This window comes from Mytilus californianus, unplaced genomic scaffold (assembly GCF_021869535.1).
Source record: "Mytilus californianus isolate M0D057914Y unplaced genomic scaffold, xbMytCali1.0.p SCAF_1, whole genome shotgun sequence".
Taxonomy (NCBI): Eukaryota; Metazoa; Mollusca; class Bivalvia; order Mytilida; family Mytilidae; genus Mytilus; species Mytilus californianus.
In genome coordinates, this window is record NW_026262581.1 from 125,021,780 (window position 1) to 125,043,354 (window position 21,575).

The window sequence follows — 21,575 nt, forward strand, 5'->3', positions numbered from 1 at the left end:
TGTGATCAATATATATGATATTGAATGTTGAATGAGTTAAGGAATCATTAATCTCAATTTGGAAAAAGTGTCCATGTTACATGCACTAAATTCATTAATTGCCTTTGTTCCAAACTGACTCAAGTTTAAAACTGATTTTTTTTTGTCACAAATAGAAAGACGCCATTTGCAGCAATAATTTGTAAAAAATTTGGAAGCTTATAATGATTTTTATTTTTTTCTTACAATGTCACACTAAAGTAACATTAGCGAATTCCTGCCCATATAAATAAATGGTTTCATGGCAATTTTCCAACATAAATAAATGGTTGCTAGGCACTTTTACACTATAAATGAATGTTCGCTAAGGACTAGTGTGATAATAGTCACCCCTGACCCTGGTCTATGTAATAATCTATACAGTCCTGAATCAAAACATATATGGTTACTAGGTTCTTCTGTAACAAATAAGGGTGGTTGCTAAGCACTTTTGACAAGACCTTAACTTCTTACTGTTTACCTGTAAACAAACCGTGGCTTTAATCATCCTGAACATTTTCCTTACATATTGTTTTCTTCTTTCTATTATCTTTTCTTACAAAATACGATTAATATACGCAAGGTCAAAAGGTCAATATATCTATGACTTTGGGTTAAACTGAATGTCATTTAATGCTCAATAGTTTTCACATCATAGTCATTCAATAGTAATTACTGTTTTCGGGTAATTTTAATAACATGGTCAAATTTCTAAAGAAAAAAACAAAAAAGACACATTTTGGTTTCCATAGCAACCATACAAGCACTCTGAATCCCAAATATTTTGTTGTAAATTATTGACTAGAAACAATGATACTTTATATTTATTACCACAACTTAAAAGGAGGTGGATACAAAACGGTATATTTTGTTCATGCTAAATGTGTATAATTTGCCTTCATAAATACAATGAAAAATGACCTCTGCTCCTGTGGTTGTGACAATATTCAGCCAAAATATTATTTGTATATGAAATTGCTGTTATGCTTGTCATATGACAGGGCTCGACAATAACGCTTGTCCGATACCAGAGGAAAAAAGGGTCGGACAAGTAAAAGTCATATCAAGTTTGTCCGACGGGACAAGTAAAAATCATTCTGTTGAAAATAAATTAAATCCAACTTTGATGATCAAAGTAATAAACAAAAAAAAAAACAAGAAAAGAAGATATTTGTTTGACATGTTTACTTGCGATCGATAATTTAAAACTGGTTCTTTGTCAGATACTTTATAACAGATAAAACGCATACTATTCTCGGAAACCAGTCTTACCGAATGTGGCTTTGTAGAAAAGGTAACAAGACAGTTGGGCACCGTCACGGAAACGAATCGGCTCCATGTTTAAAAGACAGTTCGGCACCGTTGGAGACATTTCGGGACAAAGACAAACCAGTACCTTGTTTTCCTACTTATTCTGTTGCTTTATAATAAATATATGAGAATTTTTTTTACCATAAAATTCATAAAATCATATTTGATCATATTTAGACAAAACAAGATTTGATTGTGTTTGAATAAACATTTTAATATATTAAAAACAAAACTGATTATAGTAAGGCATTAATCATAATAATCAATATTTTATCAACTCAAAAGACCAGGATACAAACTAAATGAGTGTAGACTGACAGGCCTAACAGACTGTGCCTAATGTGCAGAGTTTGATGAGACTTTGGCATTGATGAAAAATAGAACCGAAGTCCTGTGACTAGACTTGACTAGATTCAGTTTTTCTGGATTCATATTTTTGAAAAAGGATATCAAGAGATATAAATCAAATTATGTTCATTGAATCAACCTAAAATGCAAAAAAAGGTTAATATAAAGGTTTTTTTTGGACAAGTTACAATTCCATTCGGACAAGTAAGTTTTGGTATGTACTTGTCCTATTGGGCAAGTTGAAAAAAAAGTTATTGTAGAGGCCTGTATGAAACTAGTTTCTTGTAATTTTAATGTTATCAAAATTAATAAACCAATAGATATAAGAAGATGTGGTATGAGTGCCAATGAGACAACTCTCTATCCAAGTCAAAATTTATAAAAGTAAACCAATATAGGTCAAAGTACAGTCTTCAACACAGAGCCAATGCATGCATATATACTAAACTAAGTCCTGTATGCACGTTTTTTTATATTTATGACAGATCTATAGCCTATTTTCGACAATAATATTTCATTCAATGATTGTTGATTGCAAGTAAATTTACATTCGAGTTTGTTGCCAAAGTTTACCAGATCGTGACATTGATAAACAATCAACAGAGCATGTAGAACACATGACAAATAAGTGAATTTATAGAGCCATGATATTTTTTTTTTATATTTTCCATGCGTTTCCATTTGTTTATATATATTTTCCTTAATAGTTGTTAAATGATTTTTTGTATCAAATTTGTTCTTTCAGAATCAATTATTGCTAATTACCTTCCAGTGCACGTTTCTTAACATTTTTCATTACGGTATTCCCCTTTGCACTTGCATTGTGCGGTGTCCGAAGTTCTAACGAGAGGTCTCGTAGTTAGATCACTGCATACGGGAAAATATTGGCAAATTAGTATACGGGAAGACAATAATTCAATAGCTGTTCATTTATGACGATTAATAATACAAAGGATTTTCGTTTACAAGAAAGTTCACGTACACTTGTTTCATAGTAAAACTTATCCATCCAAGTTTTTAAAACATATTCAAATTTTTTTTAAATTTGAAGTTTCATATGACTTTAAGTATCATGTTTCTGAAAAATATTACATGATTAACAAATATCATTAAATAAAATCTGATTTTGCTTCAGAATGCCTGCAAAGCAGTTTTTTTTTCAATGCTAAATTCCCCAAAATGTACAGAAAAACTCATTGACTTAGCTGCCATGGCAACCGTGGCCTAGCAACACTTTGAGAGACATTTTCTTACTTTTTCACCTAATTATATGGTCAGGCTATAGCTAAGTTTCAGGAAAATCAGTGACTATGTGTGCCGACCCCCATATATGAAATGGTTTGTGGTTACAGAGAATTGCTCTCAATGGGTGTTGTAAACTTGATGTGAGTCTTTCCATTTATGGGGAACCACCTCAGTGGTCTCATTGTAGCGTGTTCACCTTGAGTGCAGGAGGTCGTGGGTTTGAACTTAAAATTAGTATTTGCTGCTTCTCGGCTAAGCATGCATCATTAAAGAGTGAGAGCAAAGACTGGTTGGCTAGGAATCAGAATAATGTGTCCGGGTAAGGTGACATGTCTTCCTAAGAATATACCAAAAGAGGAGTTCAAAGGTTTTTTCGACATCAAATTTCAAATGAATTGTATATCCCCCCCCCCCCCCCGACACAGAAATATCTCTGGGGCTCTTTTCACATGAAAATCTTATGACTAAAATTTATTGTAAGTTATACAGAACTGTTCATGACTTACGAAAAAAAATTTCATAAGATTTTTTTGTAAAATGAGTCCCGGATATTGCTTATAGAATAACTAATCGAAGAATTCAAATAGAGAAAAATATTCAACGAGTGACCGAACAACACATTATTTCACGAATGCGCGTAGCGCATGAGTTAATTATCAGTGTTGTTCGGTCACGAGTTGAATATTTTTCGATATTTGAATTCTTTGATTAGTTATTCTTTTTATTACATTGGCAAATGGCTTTTTTCAATGAAATTAATGTAGAAAATGTAAGGAACTATATCTTTTTTCTACGCATTCACAATTTGTTTTGATCCGACGTTATCGACGTCTTGACAACGCCTATTGTTGTATGACGTCCGAGAGTGAAATAACCACGTTTATTTCACATGTGAAATTATCGGTTTTTATTTGAATGGGAAATCAATGTAATTCAATGCTACCAATGTTATAATATAAAATAAAGATTATAAGTTTTTTTATTGTTTTAAAAAAAGTGACATTCTAAAAACGTAAACAAGTTTCCTTTAGTGTTTTGTGAATTATTTTGACGAAATGAATAACAGATAATGTCATGATAATCAATGGCCAAGTTCACTCATCTAAGATTTGTAAAATAAAGGTGGAAGATATTTAACAACAATAATATTAAATTAGATTTGTAAGTACCAATTAACAGTAATCATAAATACACATTCAAGAATAAATCATCTAAACACAAAAATAAAACAATTTTCACGAATTTTTATACATGAAAATATAAATATATTCTTAAAAATATTAAATAATTCAACCTGTATTTAAATAAAAAAAAGGGTGTGAACGAACCCAGGGGTGGAAGTGTGGGGTGCGAAAGTATAGGGTGCGAACATGTTCTGGGAGCGAATGGACACGATATCCATGAAAACATTAAGGTTAATCAGAAGGAATTGAAAAATATGGCCATGATTACACCACAAAATTTACAGACAAACCTGTGCACCTAGAAATGTTTTAAGGCATGGCAGGAACTAGGTAAATACAATTTGAATGCATTTTAAGTTTCAGAAAATTAATCGCTTACCAGGAATTTGAGATTCCTTTTTTTTAAGCCTGCAGAAGGTAATAAATAAACAAACACCCGAATTTCATTTGATATGGTCCACTCATTTACTAAGTTTAAATCACCTATTGTTGTGCAGATATCTATTGTCCATTTAATCAATACAACTCACACCAATTATTTACATACACGTGTAGGGGAACATCTCAAATATTTTTCATAACTTAAGTCTATTTTGGCACCTTATGTGGGAACGGTAGGTCTTTTCACCACCGAACACCACCGCACACCGCCGAACACCACCGAACACATTAAAATACCATCTAACACACCTAAATATATTGTTTTCATCTTTATTTACATACTTGACTTACCTTCTGATCGAGTATGAATATGTTTATACATACATGACATATATATACACAAATTAATAAGAAATGATAACAAGACAACCAAAAAGAACAGTCTTGCAGGGCTGTTGTCAGAACAGTACACTTTCAAGTCTAACATTTTTTAAATATAATTATTGTGATAATTTCACATTAAATAAAATGATTTAACTTATTTGAACAATTTATTTCTAATAATTGAAAAGTAAAGGCCATAAGACATGTAAGATAATATACAATGAAATACAGACAAAGTAAATCCGGAAAAAATATTGCTGGATCCGGAAGCGTTTTTTTTTTTTATTTTGATTCTTAACTTTTAGGAACATCACTAAATGACTAATGCACATAAAAATGTGAAAAAAAATGATAATAGGATTAAATTTTACATAATTTAATCGATTTTATTGTTTTATTGTGTAACATTACTGTTTTTCTTAAGGGTTAGTGGTCTTTTCAGGTGTTCGGTGGTGTGCGGTGGTGAAAAGACCGACCCGTGTGGGAACGATTCAACGGAAAAAAAGGAACCTCAATATCCAGAAAAGTTTATAATTTTCTGAAACATAAAATGTATTTAAAATTTAATTCTCTAGTTCCTGCTTTGCCTTAAAACCTTTCCAGGTGCACAGGTTTATTTGTACTCAGAGTAAAATGTGTGGTGTAAATACGGCCATATTAGCCCCCCAAAAAAGGATATAGCGAATTTGGTCTTATGTTATTTAAACGTGGAACAGTTCTACGTGCATAAACGCATTACAGAAATAGTTCCTGCAATACAAAGTTACTTTTAATTGTGTAAATATTGAACTAGAAACCTGACAAATGTTATGTCAAATTCCGAGATGGCGTGACAACTGACGAAACAACTTTGAATTATTCATGTTATTTACCGCCCCATTCTCTTTCAAGTGATGTTTCCGTGGAGCCCATGTTATCTTTCCTACTGTTCTTTTCTTCCCCATATTTTATGTATAATATACAGAGTTCTTTTTGTTCATTTTTTATAAAAGTAAAAGCTGTCGTCTTTCCATTTACTGTCCTTCACCTTCGATGACTAACACACTGGAACAAAATCGGTTCTTTTCCCGGAAATTTAACTGACATAATTTTTACACCCACATTTCAGCATGTGAGACAAGTCGGCCCGGAGACAACTCGGACCATCTATGAAGACATCTCGGACCGTCAATAAGTCAACTCGGACAGTTTTTTGTTTGTTTGATATATATGTTTATTCAAATCAAATCAAATCAAATCAAATATCTTATAATATTCCAATCATGGTCCCACAGGGGGATTTACAATTAACAATTGTAATTAGATATGACAATATAAGCAACAAACATGAGACTCAGTTTATTATATCCTCGATTATTTGAACAAACTATAACTATAATATATACATGCGGCATATCTTTATTTCATCAAAGAAATAATTTCAAGTCAAGTATGTCATTTACATAAGAAACATATAATTTAAGCACCATGTACAACCTAAGACGTACACTAAATCAAAACAAGTATGTGCTTGCTGTTCGGTGTGAGCCAAGGCTCCGTGTTGAAGGCTGTACTTTGACCTATAATTGTTTACTTTTTACACATTGTGACTTGGAAGGATAGTTGTCTCATTGGCACTCATACCACATCTTCTTACATGTTTGTATGTCATTCACATAGTAGTAGGTTACTTATGATTGAGCACTAATTATAACTTATGATATAATATAATAAGGAAACGTTATCTCATAAAGTTCTTATTTCAAAAGCAGTCAAGTTAGACAGTAGGATTCATCTCATAAGCTAGTTGGCACTATAGACGATCCGAGTTGACTTTAAAATACTTTTTTTTAAATATTAGATAAAGAACTCAACAAATAAATAAATCAAATTCAACCTAGCTAAGACTTTTTTTTTGCTTTATTGCATTGCATTATAATAAATTGATAAAGACAAGGATTTGTATAGAGAGTCTCACTATACAAATCCTTGATAAAGATAAGTAAAAATTTGAAATCACATTATACAATATTTTTTTATGATGTTTTGCAAATTCAGCAACATGCAAATGATATTGTCATGTAAAATCTAACATTTAATAATTTATAATCATTTTATAGTTCAAATCCTCTTTTAATACTTTGTTTCAGTTGTCATTATAGACGGGCCAAGTTGACTTATTGACGGTCCGAGTTGTCTTCATAGACGGTCCGAGTTGACTTATTAGTCGGTCCGATTAGACTCTGTCTGACTTGTCTCCAGGCCGAGTTGTCCCACATTCTTCACCAGTCTTTTCGATCTATTCATTCCAAACATAGATCTGGATATTTTTAAACACTAAGATCATTTTGATAACTTTGTTTACTTTTAATCAAATGCTTATTCTGCATAATTTGTAAAAAACTTAAAAGTCAATTTAAATTGTATTTGAAGAAATGCCCCCAGAAGAACCGTTAAGACAATCATGGCTGGATATATAAGAAATAGTTATCTAATAGATAATAAAAACTCAGTACATTACAAATTTAAAATTAATTTCAAATATGAAAATCACTTAAATCTTGACTTAAACTCATAAGATGACACCGGAAAAGAACTACAAGTTAACTATGTGAACAAAATTGGTAAATGGAGTTCGCCCTCTTTGTATTGGTTCTCTCCTCCACTGTATATTGGTTCTTGTATTATTATTATTATTATATTTTTCTTATTAATCATTTTTAGATATTAATAATCAATATGTATGTTAGATTTCATGTGATGTATGTTTGGATATGTATGAACTTTGGGCTTTGTATTGATTTTTATACTTTAAATGGACCCTTTCATTAGGAATAACGAATTTTGATTTTGATTTGATTTAAAAGGGTCTCGTTAATGACCCTGGAAATTACTTAGGTATATCATAAGTGTCTCATATAGGATTTGTTTTTACAGCTACAGCTACAGCTACTATCAATACTAGACTGCTGAAATGGAGCGAGGAACACTGTATTATCTCAGACGCACAGTTCGGATTTAGACCTGGGCACGGAACTCATGATGATCATGCAATATTTGCTCTTCATTCCATTATATCAAAATCTTTGCGAAACGGAAAAATTTTATTTTGTTGTTTTATTGATTATAAAAAGGCTTTTGACAGTGTTAAGCATTTTAAATCATGGATGAAATTAGCAAAATGTGGTATAACCGGAAAATTGTTAAATCTAATAAAATCATAGTATTCTTACTTGAAATCATGTGTTAAACATGAGGGACATTTTTCTGAGTTTTTTAACTGTGACATAATAATAAAAATTCAATATACATGCAGTACACTACGCCATCTTATGAAACGCCTTCTATATCCAACCTTATAAATATCATTCATGATAAATTACCAGGAAATAAGAAAAGGTAAAAATGATGCACGTCCTAAAGTTAAAATATTTGAATAATTGGACTAGAAAATGAAAAAAAATAATTTCCAACTTTGGACACCAAAATACTGAACAACTCATGAAAATGAAATCATGAAAACAAAAATTTCCATATCGTTCATCTTCAATGCCGCATCATGTTTATCAGTATCAATAGGCAACCCTAGATGGAATTCCAAAAATAGGAGACCAATTTTTTAATAGAGAAATGCTCAGTGCGCCCAAAACTGCCATGTTATACAAGTAAATTTTGCGGGACAATGAAATCAGTGAAAAATATTCTAGTTACATGTCCATTTATCGATTACCCCAAAAAACTTCCATGTTATACAGGTAAATTTTGCGGGACAATGAAATCAGTGAAAAATATTCTAGTTACATGTCCATTTATCGATTGGCCCCAGATCAAAACTAAAATTCTATCGGTAGAGTAAATTTCAGATGCAAATTAAGTATGGTATTCAACCGGATATTCTTCAAAAGGACATTCAAACAAAGCCATAAACAAATTATAATATAAAAATGAGAAGATGTGACATGATTGCCAATGAGACAACTTTCAACCAGAGACCATGCAAATGACGAAGAAGTTAACAACTATAGGTCACCGTACGGCCTTCAACAATGAGCAAAACCCATACTGCATCGCAATTAAGCAATAAAACCCGACATGGAAACAATTCAAACGAGAAAACTAACGGTCTGATTTATATACAAAACAATTAAAACATGTCAAAGGCCGTACGGTGACCTATAGTTGTAAACTTTTATGTCGTTTGGTCACTGGTGGAGAGTTGTCTCATTGGCAATCATACCATTATATCATATCAAAACTGTCTTCAAAAGCAATGTATCATTTTGATTCTACGAAATTGTTGAACAAATCTGGAAAGTTATATCTATGCTCTTTATAAGATATTCAAATTCCACTGCATCGTCTTAGTTATTATTATCATTTGATATCGTTTTAAAGTTTTAAACTATTTATATTTATTGTCTGAATGGTTGTCAAGGCGAACTTCCTTCTTCTGTTCATCCAGAATATCGGAATCAGACTCTGTACTTGAATGAAATTGACTCGGCGCATCTTAGTTAACCAGACAGGAGGCACCTCAAAGTCAATTGGCAAAAAGTTGAAAATTAAAAACTGGTTGTATCTTGGTCCCAATGTAATGTATATGTATATATTAGGTCAAATGGTTCGAGAATGAATGCACAAAAATCACGAAAGAGCATATTCCATCCAATTTACAGGCGCAGGATCAGATCAACCATGGATGACAAGAGAAAACAAAATGTAAGGCCTAAAAAGAGAATTTTACAAAAAAAAAACGAGACGACAATGAACCTGGAGAAAATCAAAATCCACCAAAAAAGATGGCCAGAGTATGTATATATATACAACGAAACAGACAACAAGAGTGCACACACTGAAATGTATCACTTGCTTTACTTATCATGACTGATTTTATATTGAAAGTCTTTAAAATTAATGTTTGACTATAACTATCACAAAAAAATAACATTTTAAATTATCCACGTAAATAAGGTCAATTTCAGATGAAGCTTGCTAGACGGACATATACACCTTACAATCACTCCATACACCAAATATGTTTGACCTACTGCTGGTAGTTTCTGAAACACAGACCTATCCACAAAATTAACCTCAACATTAACAAATGAACCATGGAAATGAGGTCAAGGTCAGATGATACCTGCCAGATATACATGTACCTTTATAAACCATTAACATAAATTATATCAGCAATCAAAGCTGGGCTACAGAATTATTGTCAAACTACCTACTCTATATATGGACGGTGGGAATCAGATGTGGATACTTAAAAATTCAGAATATCTGTTAGATATAAAAATAAGAAGATGTGGTACGATTGCCAATGAGACAACTCTCCACAAGAGACAAAATGACACAGAAATTAACAATTATAGGTCACCGTACGGCCTTCAACACCACTGTGCTTAAACGGCTGTGAGTAACTTAAGTTACCCACAGCCCAAGATGGAGCCGCCTGGCTTCGGTAAGAAACTTCTCTCTTATATAATAACAATACAATGAAAACAACACAAATGTTCAGTAATTAAAAAGTTGTATCAATCTTTTAGGGAAACACTTACACATAAAAGATGATTAAATACTGCAAAATAAACGATCACATTACGATTTTCGAAAACACTTAGGATGTCCGTAACTTGAAAACAACTTATCCGTAACTTTTTTCATTATACCAATAGGGATGTCCGTAACTTTAACGGGATGTCCGTAACTTTAACACGATGCCCGTAACCTGGGACATAATATATATTATAGTCCCAGCTGTAACTTTCAAAGAATCGATATTCGTGGATGTAATAATTAAACATATTATAGAAATTGTATCGAATATATAATCAGAAATAAAGTAGATTTCTAGTATGATATAATTCTTTTGTGAATACCATAATTTCTGGTATTGTACCCAGCTAATAAACTCGATTTTTTTTTCAATTACATTTGTTAGTTTATCTAGTGACATAGATACCATGTTTATCACTCAATCAGCCAACACAATGGAACTTCAAAATTTAGCATAAGGAAACGAGTTTTGGACGAAAAATCAGGACATGCAGCTGATAAATCTCACCACTTCCCACTGCAGATATCACAAATTTCAGATCAAATCACTCAAGGCTTTAATTTAAACCATACATTAAAAGTGAACATACGAAAATCACCTTTAAGAGAACAATATAAAAAAGAAGATGTGGTATGATTGCCAGTGAGACAACTCTCCACAAGAGACCAAATGACACAGAAATTAACAACTATAGGTCACCGTACGGCCTTCAACAATGAGCAAAGCCCATACCGCACAGTCAGCTATAAAAGGCCCCGAAATGACAATGTAAAACAATTCAAACGAGAAAACTAACGGCCTAATGTATGTACAAAAAATGAACGAAAAACAAATATGTAACGCATAAACAAACGACAACCACTGAATTACAGGCTCCTGACTTGGGACAAGCACATACATACAGAATGTGGCGGGGTTAAACATGTTAGCGGGATCCCAACCCTCCCCCTAACCTGGGACAGTTGTGTAACAGAACAACATAAGAACGAACTATAAAAATCAGTTTAAAGAGGCTTAACTCATCAGATGCATGGATAAAAATACAAATACTACAATTACAAGTGGACGTGGCCGGGTACTTGTACATCCAAACAACAAAAAGACACTAAGTACAGATCTGAGAGTACTCGCAGTTACTGACAGCTAGTTCAAAGCCCCTAACAACTAATAAAAAAAATCATGCATCTAAGACTAAATTATCAATCCGTACACATCCAACATCCAATGGATTTAGTGTAAAGACGTCATAAAAAGTCAGAGAAAAACATGACCTTGTGCAATGCCAAGATACAGGTATCGACAGATTGTAGATCCATGAATGTGTATATGTATATAACAATAATATTTAGTTTGCTTTTAATTTACTGATAACAAAATCAATATCAGTAACAATAAAAAACAATATTTAATGATCTAATTACAGTGTTGAATTGGTAACCTTTTAGAATAAGTTTATTTAAAGGATCGATAAGTTTACCAGGATCGTTTCTAAATTTCCGGGCACGGTAAACAATATTGCCGTAAAATGAGGATGTGCAATCCCGTTTGAAATAAGTTTTCTACAGGTACAACCAAACTTCAAAACTAAATCTTTATATCTGTGGAAGAATTTAGTAAAGGTTTTAAGTAATTTGTGGTAACGAAACACCTGGCTTAATAATTTACCAGTAATACATAGATTACGTTCGTTAAAATCAAAAACGTCACAACAGACACGGGCATAGCGAACGAGTTGTGAAATATAAACACCGTAAGATAGTTCCAAAGGAACATCACCATCCAAAAAGGGAAAATTAACAATAGGGAACGAAAAATCGTCCCTTTTGTCGTAAATTTTAGTGTGGCGTTTCTCGTGTAAAACCGAAATATCTAAATCTAGGAAATGACAGTTGTTACCGTTTACATTTTATTTATTTAAAGTAACTTCCTTTGGGTAAATTTCGGCAGTATATTAAGTAAGTTCAGATGTCAATCCTGAGCGGAAATACATAGACGGAGCTGTCCAGACCCCTGAAGAAGATATTTACACATAACACTAGGTATAGTGGAGACCATACAGTGGCGGATCCAGAACTTTTTGTAAGGGGGGGGGGGGGGGGGGGGGGGGGCGCTGACTGACCTAAGGGGGGGACGCTCCAGTCACGCTTCAGTGATTCCCTATATAATCAACCAAATTTTTCCCACGAAAGGGGGGGCCCGGGCCCCCCAGGCCCCCCCCCCCCTGGATCCGCCTATGCCATACTTTTTTGGCTAACAATTCGGAAATTATTTAAAGGAAAAGGTATCAATTTTGCCCGCGGCTAAAGGGCCAAGGACTCAACAGTGAACAATCTATAAAGCAGGAAGAATGTAAGATAAATTTCGCCGTACCATCAGATCTTGTTTTATGTAAACACTCTGCAAAGTATACTTTGGATGCTGCTAACCAGGTTTACTGGATTAATCTATCAACATATTATCCGAAAATCGGGAATAAATTGAAAAAAACAACGGTACATGTGTAAATCCGTAAAACTCGGGTCTGATTTTTTACAGCTATGTTCTCTTTTCTCTTGGTTATTTTGACGCATATCGTAATAGTATAAAACTAGGTAATAAATACGGGATTTGATAGTGTTTATTGTCCTTTAATTGTTGAAATTATCAATCTTACAATTTTGAAAACAAAAGTTACCCACATTTGAAAATAAAGTTACGGACAGTCTGATTAGTTTTGACCATAAAGTTACGGACATCTTATGCATTTTTTAAAGTTGGCCTTGCGCTAAAATGAACTCAAAATTGACAAATTTATGGTAATGGTAAGTGATTTCTTTATTCAAGAATCCTATAAATATTTACATAGTGCATGAAAAACGTCGCAAAAAGTAGATTTTGTATCAATTATATATCAACGAGTTTAGAGACCGCCATCTTGGGCTGTGGGTACCCACAGCCGTTTAACCACAGTGAACACTGTAAATCTAAGTGTTAATAAATAGAACACTGCTTGAACGCTTTTTTGTAACACTTTTTGAACGTGTAATGGTGTTCCAAATGTTTACACTGGTGTCCCTCAAGGGTCGGTCCTCGGACCATTACTTTTTATAATATATATTAATGATATTGCAGAAAGACTTATTTCTCTGTGCAGACTCTTTGCAGATGACACGTCGTTCAGCTGTGCGGATCGTGATGCATTGCAGATAGAAACTGTGATAAACCATGATCTGGAAAAGCTGAACGAATGGTCCAAAAAATGGTTAATGTCTTTTAATCCAGATAAAACAGAAATTATGTTATTTTCTAATGTTGAAATCCCAGAAATGAACTTTATATTCAATGATAAAAATATACATATTACAAATATTCATAAACATTTAGGGGTTACATTTAGCAATGATGCTAAATGGAATGTCCACGTTGATAATATTATCTTAAGCACATCTAAACATATAAATATGCTAAGGAAGTTGAAATATAAACTGAGCAGAAAAAATTTAGAAAAACTCTATTTAGTTTTTATAAGACCTTTATTTGAGTATGCCAGTGAAGTTTGGGATAACATTGGGGTAGGTTATATCAATAAACTGGAGCAATTACAGCTCCAAGCTGCTAGAATAGTTACGGGGTTACCTATATTCACAAGCTCAAGGGTTATTTATGAAGAACTTGGATGGGAAACATTAGCTGAAAGAAGAGAGAGAAGAAAAATTCAAATGTTTTATAATATTCAAAAAAATATTGTTCCAGAATATTTGACAAATTTAATTCCCCCAAAAATCCAAAGTATGACGGTCTATCCTCTACGCAATGGAAATGACGTCATTATTCCATTCTGCAGACTAGCATTGACTAATGATTCATTTATTCCATCAACCATACGTCTTTGGAATAATCTTGATGATTCAACTCGTGATGCGGAATCAATAAATAAATTTAAAACTGAACTAAAAAAACTTTACCCTCAGAGTAACATATTTGTACCGAAGCAATATGAGTTTGGAATTCGAAAACTGAATATTATTCTAACCCAACTTCGATGTTTTGCATCATCCTTAAACTATAATCTATATAGGGTCAATATTATTTCTGACCCTTCTTGCCGCTGTGGTGTTAATCGTGAAGATTCCTATCATTTCTTTTTTAAATGTATATTATATTCAGACATACGAAATAAAATGTTTGAAAGTCTGCGCTGGCTTCCAAAAGATTGTAAAATTAACATAGAACTACTAACCTCGGGTAGTTGTCTTCTTTCTCTAGAGCAAAACCAAACCATTTTCAAAAATGTCTTCGAGTTTATTAAAAGTTCGGAAAGATTTCTAATTGTCTAGATAGCAGACCATGATCGCACACACATCATCATCCAAGTAAAAGTCTTCCTTTTTTTTTTTTGTATTTTTGTTTGTTTAATTTGTATTTTATTTTTTGTTTTTGTTTTCTAAAGATTCATTTATTTATTTCATATATTTATTTTTTCTGTATTATTGTTTTCTTTCTGTCTTCACTTTTCTGTCTTCTGACATAAATCCATATATATATATATATTAAATAGATATACCATTCTATACATGCATGCTCATACATATATTTTGTATTATATTGCTATAAATGTTGAATGGAGAAGACTTCATAAGTCTGTTTGACTTGTGTCTTATCCAATTTGTACTTGAACAAATAAAATATGTTTAAACTAAACCTGGAGAAAATCAAAATCCACCAAAAAAGATGGCCAGAGTATGTATATATATACAACGAAACAGACAACAAGAGTGCACACACTGAAATATATCACTTGCTTTACTTATCATGACTGATTTTATATTGAAAGTCTTTAACATTAATGTTTGACTATAACTATCACAAAAAAATAACATTTTAAATTATCCATGTAAATAAGGTCAATTTCAGATGAAGCTTGCTAGACGGACATATACACCTTACAATCACTCCATACACCAAATATGTTTGACCTACTGCTGGTAGTTTCTGAAACACAGACCTATCCACAAAATTAACCTCAACATTAACAAATGAACCATGGAATGAGGTCAAGGTCAGATGATACCTGCCAGATATACATGTACCTTTATAAACCATTAACATAAATTATATCAGCAATCAAAGCTGGGCTACAGAAGTATTGTCAAACTACCTACTCTATATATGGACGGTGGGAATCAGATGTGGATACTTAAAAATTCTGAATATCTGTTACATATAAAAATAAGAAGATGTGGTACGATTGCCAATGAGACAACTCTCCACAAGAGACAAAATGACACAGAAATTAACAATTATAGGTCACCGTACGGCCTTCAACACTGTAAATCTAAGTGTTAATAAATAGAACACTGCTTGAACGCTTTTTTGTAACACTTTTTGAACGTGTAATGGTGTTCCAAATGTTTACACTAGTGTTCATCAATTGAATGTGTGGTGTTCAGTTTTTAATGCCTTTGTGTTTCATTTTTGAACACTTGATGTTAGAGTTCTTAACACTTAGTGTTCAACGATTTAACGTGTCCGAATGTTCAAAATCTTAATACGTCGACGCGTTCAACAGCCATGTAACACTTTTTGAACACATAGAACATGTTTAAAGCCAAAGTGTTAAGATTCAGAACACCAGACGTTAACTTTCAGAACAGTTGACATAAGTGTTCAAAGTGATGGTGTTCAAATGTGGAATATGTTCTATTTTCAAGCGTACATAATTTTCCATAAGTACTCAACTTGAATAAACTGTTATAAAAACTATATTCAATCAGGCAAAATATAACAATAAAACATATTTTAACAAGTAATTCTTTATGTAATCAAATGAGCATATTATATGTAAGAAAAGTACACCAGATACCTTATGATATCACAAGTAACAGTCAGTGAAATCACATACATAATGTTTTTAAACTGACTTAATATATATCACAAATAATGATTTTCCCCTACATGACTAGATAGTTGCAACATCATTTGTATCCTAACCAAAAAAGCATGTCAATGTGATAACTAGATAGTTTATTATATAGGTATTTGTCACAATGAAAGTTTAAAAGTTTGCAAATTCCAACAGTTCTTGTACGATCACATACAATGTACGCTCCACTGTTCAGTGCATCTTCACTTAAAGCTATCAACTGGGTGGCATTTTATGTGTTGTTATCAACTTCCAATGTCAAAATCCTCCACAACAAGGAATGTCTATGAGCCTATATATCCTGCAAAATAAAATTAAAAATTAATAGAAGAGAGTTTTTCATAAAGCATCAAATTATGCAATGCTTGTTATGCTTTAATGTCGATATATACTAGTGTACAAATTGATATTCTATAGCAATGAAATGCAAGTTTTGACATTATAACATACAAAAGTCGATTTCTTGACCTAAGGTGAACAGATAGAAATGATACACCCACATAAGCTATTAATATACATATATTGTCATACCTTTTTTCGACATCTTTCTTTTTTCCACCACTTTATAGCATGCAGAAATGGCCTTTTTGGGATTATTGGCTACCGGTTCCTAATTCAAACATTTTAATCTAACGATTCCTGCAAATAAAAAAACAAATGCATTTTCTAAGTCAAAAATGGTGTTCCAAATGTTTGCACTAGTGTTCATCAATTGAATGTGTGGTGTTCAGTTTTTAATGCCTTTGTGTTTCATTTTTGAACACTTGATGTTAGAGTTCTTAACACTTAGTGTTCATCAATTGAATGTTAGATGTTCAGTTTTTAATGCCTTTGTGTTTAATTTTTGAACACTTGATGTTAGAGTTCTTAACACTTAGTGTTCATCAAATGAATGTGTGGTGTTCAGTTTTAAATGCCTTTGTGTTTCATTTTTTAACACTTGATGTTAGAGTTCTTAACACTTAGTGTTCAGCTAATGTATGTGGATGTCGAATATCATCATTTATTCTGTATAACAGACAGACAGTTTATTCATCAGTTTAGGAAATCATCAGAACAAAGCTGACAGTTATTTACGTTTATATCTAAAGCCCGTTTTTTAATTCGTCTTTTATGTTGAATATTGAAAATTTGGATATAGCAGTTATGAATATTTGACAAATATATATCTGGCATGAGAAAATAACAAGGAAGCCATCGAACTACCTATGGAGATTATTCTAACTTGTTACTTACTTCTTTCGTGTTCATATGGGATAGAAGTCCCTTCTCCAGTTCTCTTTGTTATGTGTATCCATTCTTCGTTTAACCGCCTAAATCGCCAGCCGATATCTGTTTCCGGTATTTGGTATCCTGGTATATTTTTTTTAACACGAGGTGTTCAAAATTTCGAGCGATTTGAACACTGATTGAACATGTAATGTTAATAAAATGAACGGATCATGAAGTAAGATAAACATCGACATATTTTCATTACGATATTATCATAACAGGCCTCATTGATATGCATAATTATGTCACTTATAAGTAAAACTAGTATATATAAATAAATAATAAAATAAATTCATAAACTATACATATATGCCAGCTTGGAAGTTTAATATTTCACAATTACTAAAATATTAGCCAAAAATTCACAAGATCATCATCCTGCGTATACATTCATATTTTTTAAAGAATTTCTTCTTGAATTTGCCAATTGGAAGGATAGAAAATCGGACAAACGACTATCTTCTTATTTAGATCAGAATTTGAACACCGGTGTTCACTGCGTCTGAAAACACATGTTAATATTTTTAACACAAAAGTTAAAACTTTGAACACGTCTCTAAGCATGAACATATGACGTTAAAATATTGAACATTCGGTGTACAAATTTTGAACGCGTCCGGACGCGTCAGGCGTCAGGTATATTTACAGTGAACAATGAGTAAAACCCATACCGCATAGTCAGTTATAAAAGGCCCCGAAATGACAAATGTAAAACAATTCAAACGAGAAAATTAACGGCCTGATTTATGTACAAAATAATGAACGAAAAACAAATATGAAATACAACAACAAACGACAACCGCTGAATTACAGGCTCCTGACTTGGGACACTGACACATACAGAATGTGGCGGGGTTAAACAAGTGTGAGTACATACAATCTAAGTACGTTTCCCTTACAATAGTATAAAACAATTGACTTTTCTACCCGGCCGTTACACACGTTTTCCCAATTCCAAACTTAAAGACAAATTGACAGAATTGGTCTTAATTTGTTTCATAAAAAAAGAATGGCCAACGTAGATACAAATATCTTGTTTTAAAGAGCAAATCATATTTTGTAAAACAAAAATCAACACTGATTAAAAAAAAAACCTCTAACACTTACATTATCAAGATGCTTGTTATCCTGATTGACAACATATTTGTAACGTTTGGAGAAGGTGTTTTACAACAAACAATCGGCATTCCGTCTTGGGAACCAACTGTGTTCCCTTTCTTGTCGACTTGTTCCTTTGTTCATATAAAGCTGACATCACACATGAGCTTCGTATGAAGAATGAACAAAAGCTAGCATAATCGTTTAACTTCACGTTCAGACACATAGATGATATCCGCTCACTAAATAATTCAAATAGAATAGAGAATGGAAACGGGGAATGTGTCAAAGAGACAACAATCGAACGGAGAATGGAAACGGGGAATGTGTCAAAGAGACAACAATCGAACGGAGATTGGAAACGGGGAATGTGTCAAAGAGACAACAACCCGACCAAAGAGCAGAAAACAGCCCAAGGCCACCAACGCAGCGAGACAATCCCGCACCCAGAAGCGGGCTTCAGCTAGCCCCTAAACAGTAATGCATACTAGTTCAGCGAAATGGACGCCACACTAAACTAAAAAAACACACAAGACTAACAAAGACTATATAGGTTCCGGACTTGGGATAGGCGAAAAAATGCGGCGTGTTTAAACATGTTTTGTGTGATCTCAACCCCTTTATATCTCCTAATGTGGAATGAACAAACACATGTAGCAAAACGCACAGTAAAACTCAGTTCAAAAGAAATCCGAGTCCGATGTCAAGTTTGGTGACTGTCGAACACATCTATCCCATCGAACTTGAAATAAAAGATACAACAAATACAGTTTAGGCTGCCTCATATCTAGAAATTGGCAATAAGGGTTGGTTGAGAACAAAACTTAACGACAAAAGAGATGCTTTCAGTTTCTCAATTGTAAACTTTCCACTTCAATGTAGCAACATTCCAGCAGCGCCTGCAGAAGGAGTATATATCTCCCAGTTGATATGATATTCATGTGCTTGCATTTCCTATTATGATTTACTTTATAGAGGGTTGCTGCTGCAAAGATTTTATTAAATCAAGGTTTCTATAGGTTAAGTTTAAGTCACCCCTTCCACGGAAAATTGTACGGACACCATCACGAGTTAGTTGACCGTTATTGAATATTTGTTTGACAGATGACGACGGATATGTCCGAATCGTAACCATAATCCCGTCCTTTTCCATCGAATGTGACATCACCGAATTAGACTTGTTATAGAATTTGTACTTATATGAGCAACACGACGGGTACCACAGGTGGAGCAAGATCTGCCTACCCTCCCAGAGGACCCGAAATCACCCCGGTTCTTCGTGGTGTTCATTTGTTCAGTCTTTACATTCTATGTAGCGTTTTGACGGGTTTACATTCCGTACTTTCCCGCGAGTTGCCTGGTGATATTACTTCAAAAGGGAAATCCTCTCTCAGCTGTTCGAGTCATTATCATTTAGCTTCAGTTGTGCTTGCGCTTTTGTAATATAAGTCCGTATAAAGCGAAAGGTCAGGTTTCAATTCTTGGAAAACTCAATAAATAGACCATCAGAAATAACACCAACAGCAACCTTCCTATTCAACTCTGCTTTACAACAAGGCAAAATACCAGACCAGTTGGAAAGGCAGGCGTAACACATCTATTTAAGAAAGACGAGGGAAAGCTACCAACTATAAACCTGGTTCATTGACATCTACCAACTATAAACATGTGCCATTGACATATAAAAACTATAAACCTGTGCCATTGACATCTACCAACTATAAACCTGTGGCTTGGAGACCTACAAACTATAAACCTGTGTCATTGACATCTACCAACTATAAACCTGTGCCATTGACGTCTACTAACTATAAACCTGTGTCATTGACATCCACCAACTATTAACCTGTGCCATTGACATCTACCAACTATAAACCTGTGCCATTGACATCTACCAACTATAAACCTGTGCCATTGATATCTACCAACCATAAACCTGTGCCATTGACATCTACCAACTATAAAGCTGTGCCATTGACATCTACCAACTATAAACCTGTGCCATTGACATCTACCAACTATAAACCTGTGCCATTGACATCTCTCAACTATAAACCTGTGTCATTGACATCTACCAACTATAAACCTGTGCCATTGACATCTACCAACTATAAACCTGTGCCATTGATATCTACCAACCATAAACCTGTGCCATTGACATCTTCCAACTATAAACCTGTGTTATTGACATCTACCAACTATAAACTTGTGCCATTGACATCTACCAACTATAAACATGTCAAGGACATTTCCCAACTATAAACCTGTCATTGACATCTACCAACTATAAACCTGTGTCATTGACATCTACCAACTATAAACCTGTGCCTTTGACATCTACCAACTATAAACATGTGCCATTGACATCTACCAACTATAAACCTGTGTCATTGACATCTACCAAATATAAACCTGTGTCATTGACATCTACCAACTATAAACTTTTGCCATTGACATCTACCAACTATAAACCTGTGTCATTGACATCTACCAACTATTAACCTGTGCCATTGACATCTTCCAACTATAAACCTGTGCCATTGACATCTTCCAACTATAAACCTGTGCCATTGACATCTACCGACTATAAACCTGTGCCATTGATATTTACCAACTATAAACCTGTACCATTGACATCTACCAACTATATACCTGTGGCATCGACATCTACCAACCACAAACCTGTGCCATTGACATCTACCAACTATAAACCTGTCAAGGATATTTCCCAACTATAAACCTGTGCCATTGACATCTACCAACTATAAACCTGTGCCATTGACATCTACCAACTATAAACCTGTGTCATTGACATCTACCAACTATAAACCTGTGTCATTGACATCTACCAACTATAAACCTGTGCCATTGACATCTATCAACTATAAACCTG

At 33.4% G+C, this 21,575-nt stretch overlaps 1 protein-coding gene and 1 long non-coding RNA gene across 2 annotated transcripts in view; both read right to left on the minus strand.

Moving 5' to 3' along the window:
- The window catches only part of LOC127732923 (hippocampus abundant transcript 1 protein-like), a 49,726-nt gene extending 43,822 nt beyond the window's left edge, over window positions 1–5,904 (minus strand). The window contains exon 1 of the mRNA XM_052242142.1: window positions 5,744–5,904. Coding sequence (XP_052098102.1) covers window positions 5,744–5,815 — 72 coding nt within the window. The 5' untranslated portion in view covers window positions 5,816–5,904. The remainder of the gene's footprint in view (window positions 1–5,743) is intronic.
- A 10,240-nt stretch (window positions 5,905–16,144) lies between these two features.
- LOC127733054 (uncharacterized) lies at window positions 16,145–17,747 on the minus strand. The gene is made up of 3 exons (XR_007996686.1): window positions 17,549–17,747; window positions 16,844–16,951; window positions 16,145–16,613 (listed from the first exon to the last, which is right to left on the minus strand). It is a non-coding gene; the product is annotated as an uncharacterized LOC127733054 (long non-coding RNA).
- Between the last annotated feature and the right edge of the window lie 3,828 nt (window positions 17,748–21,575).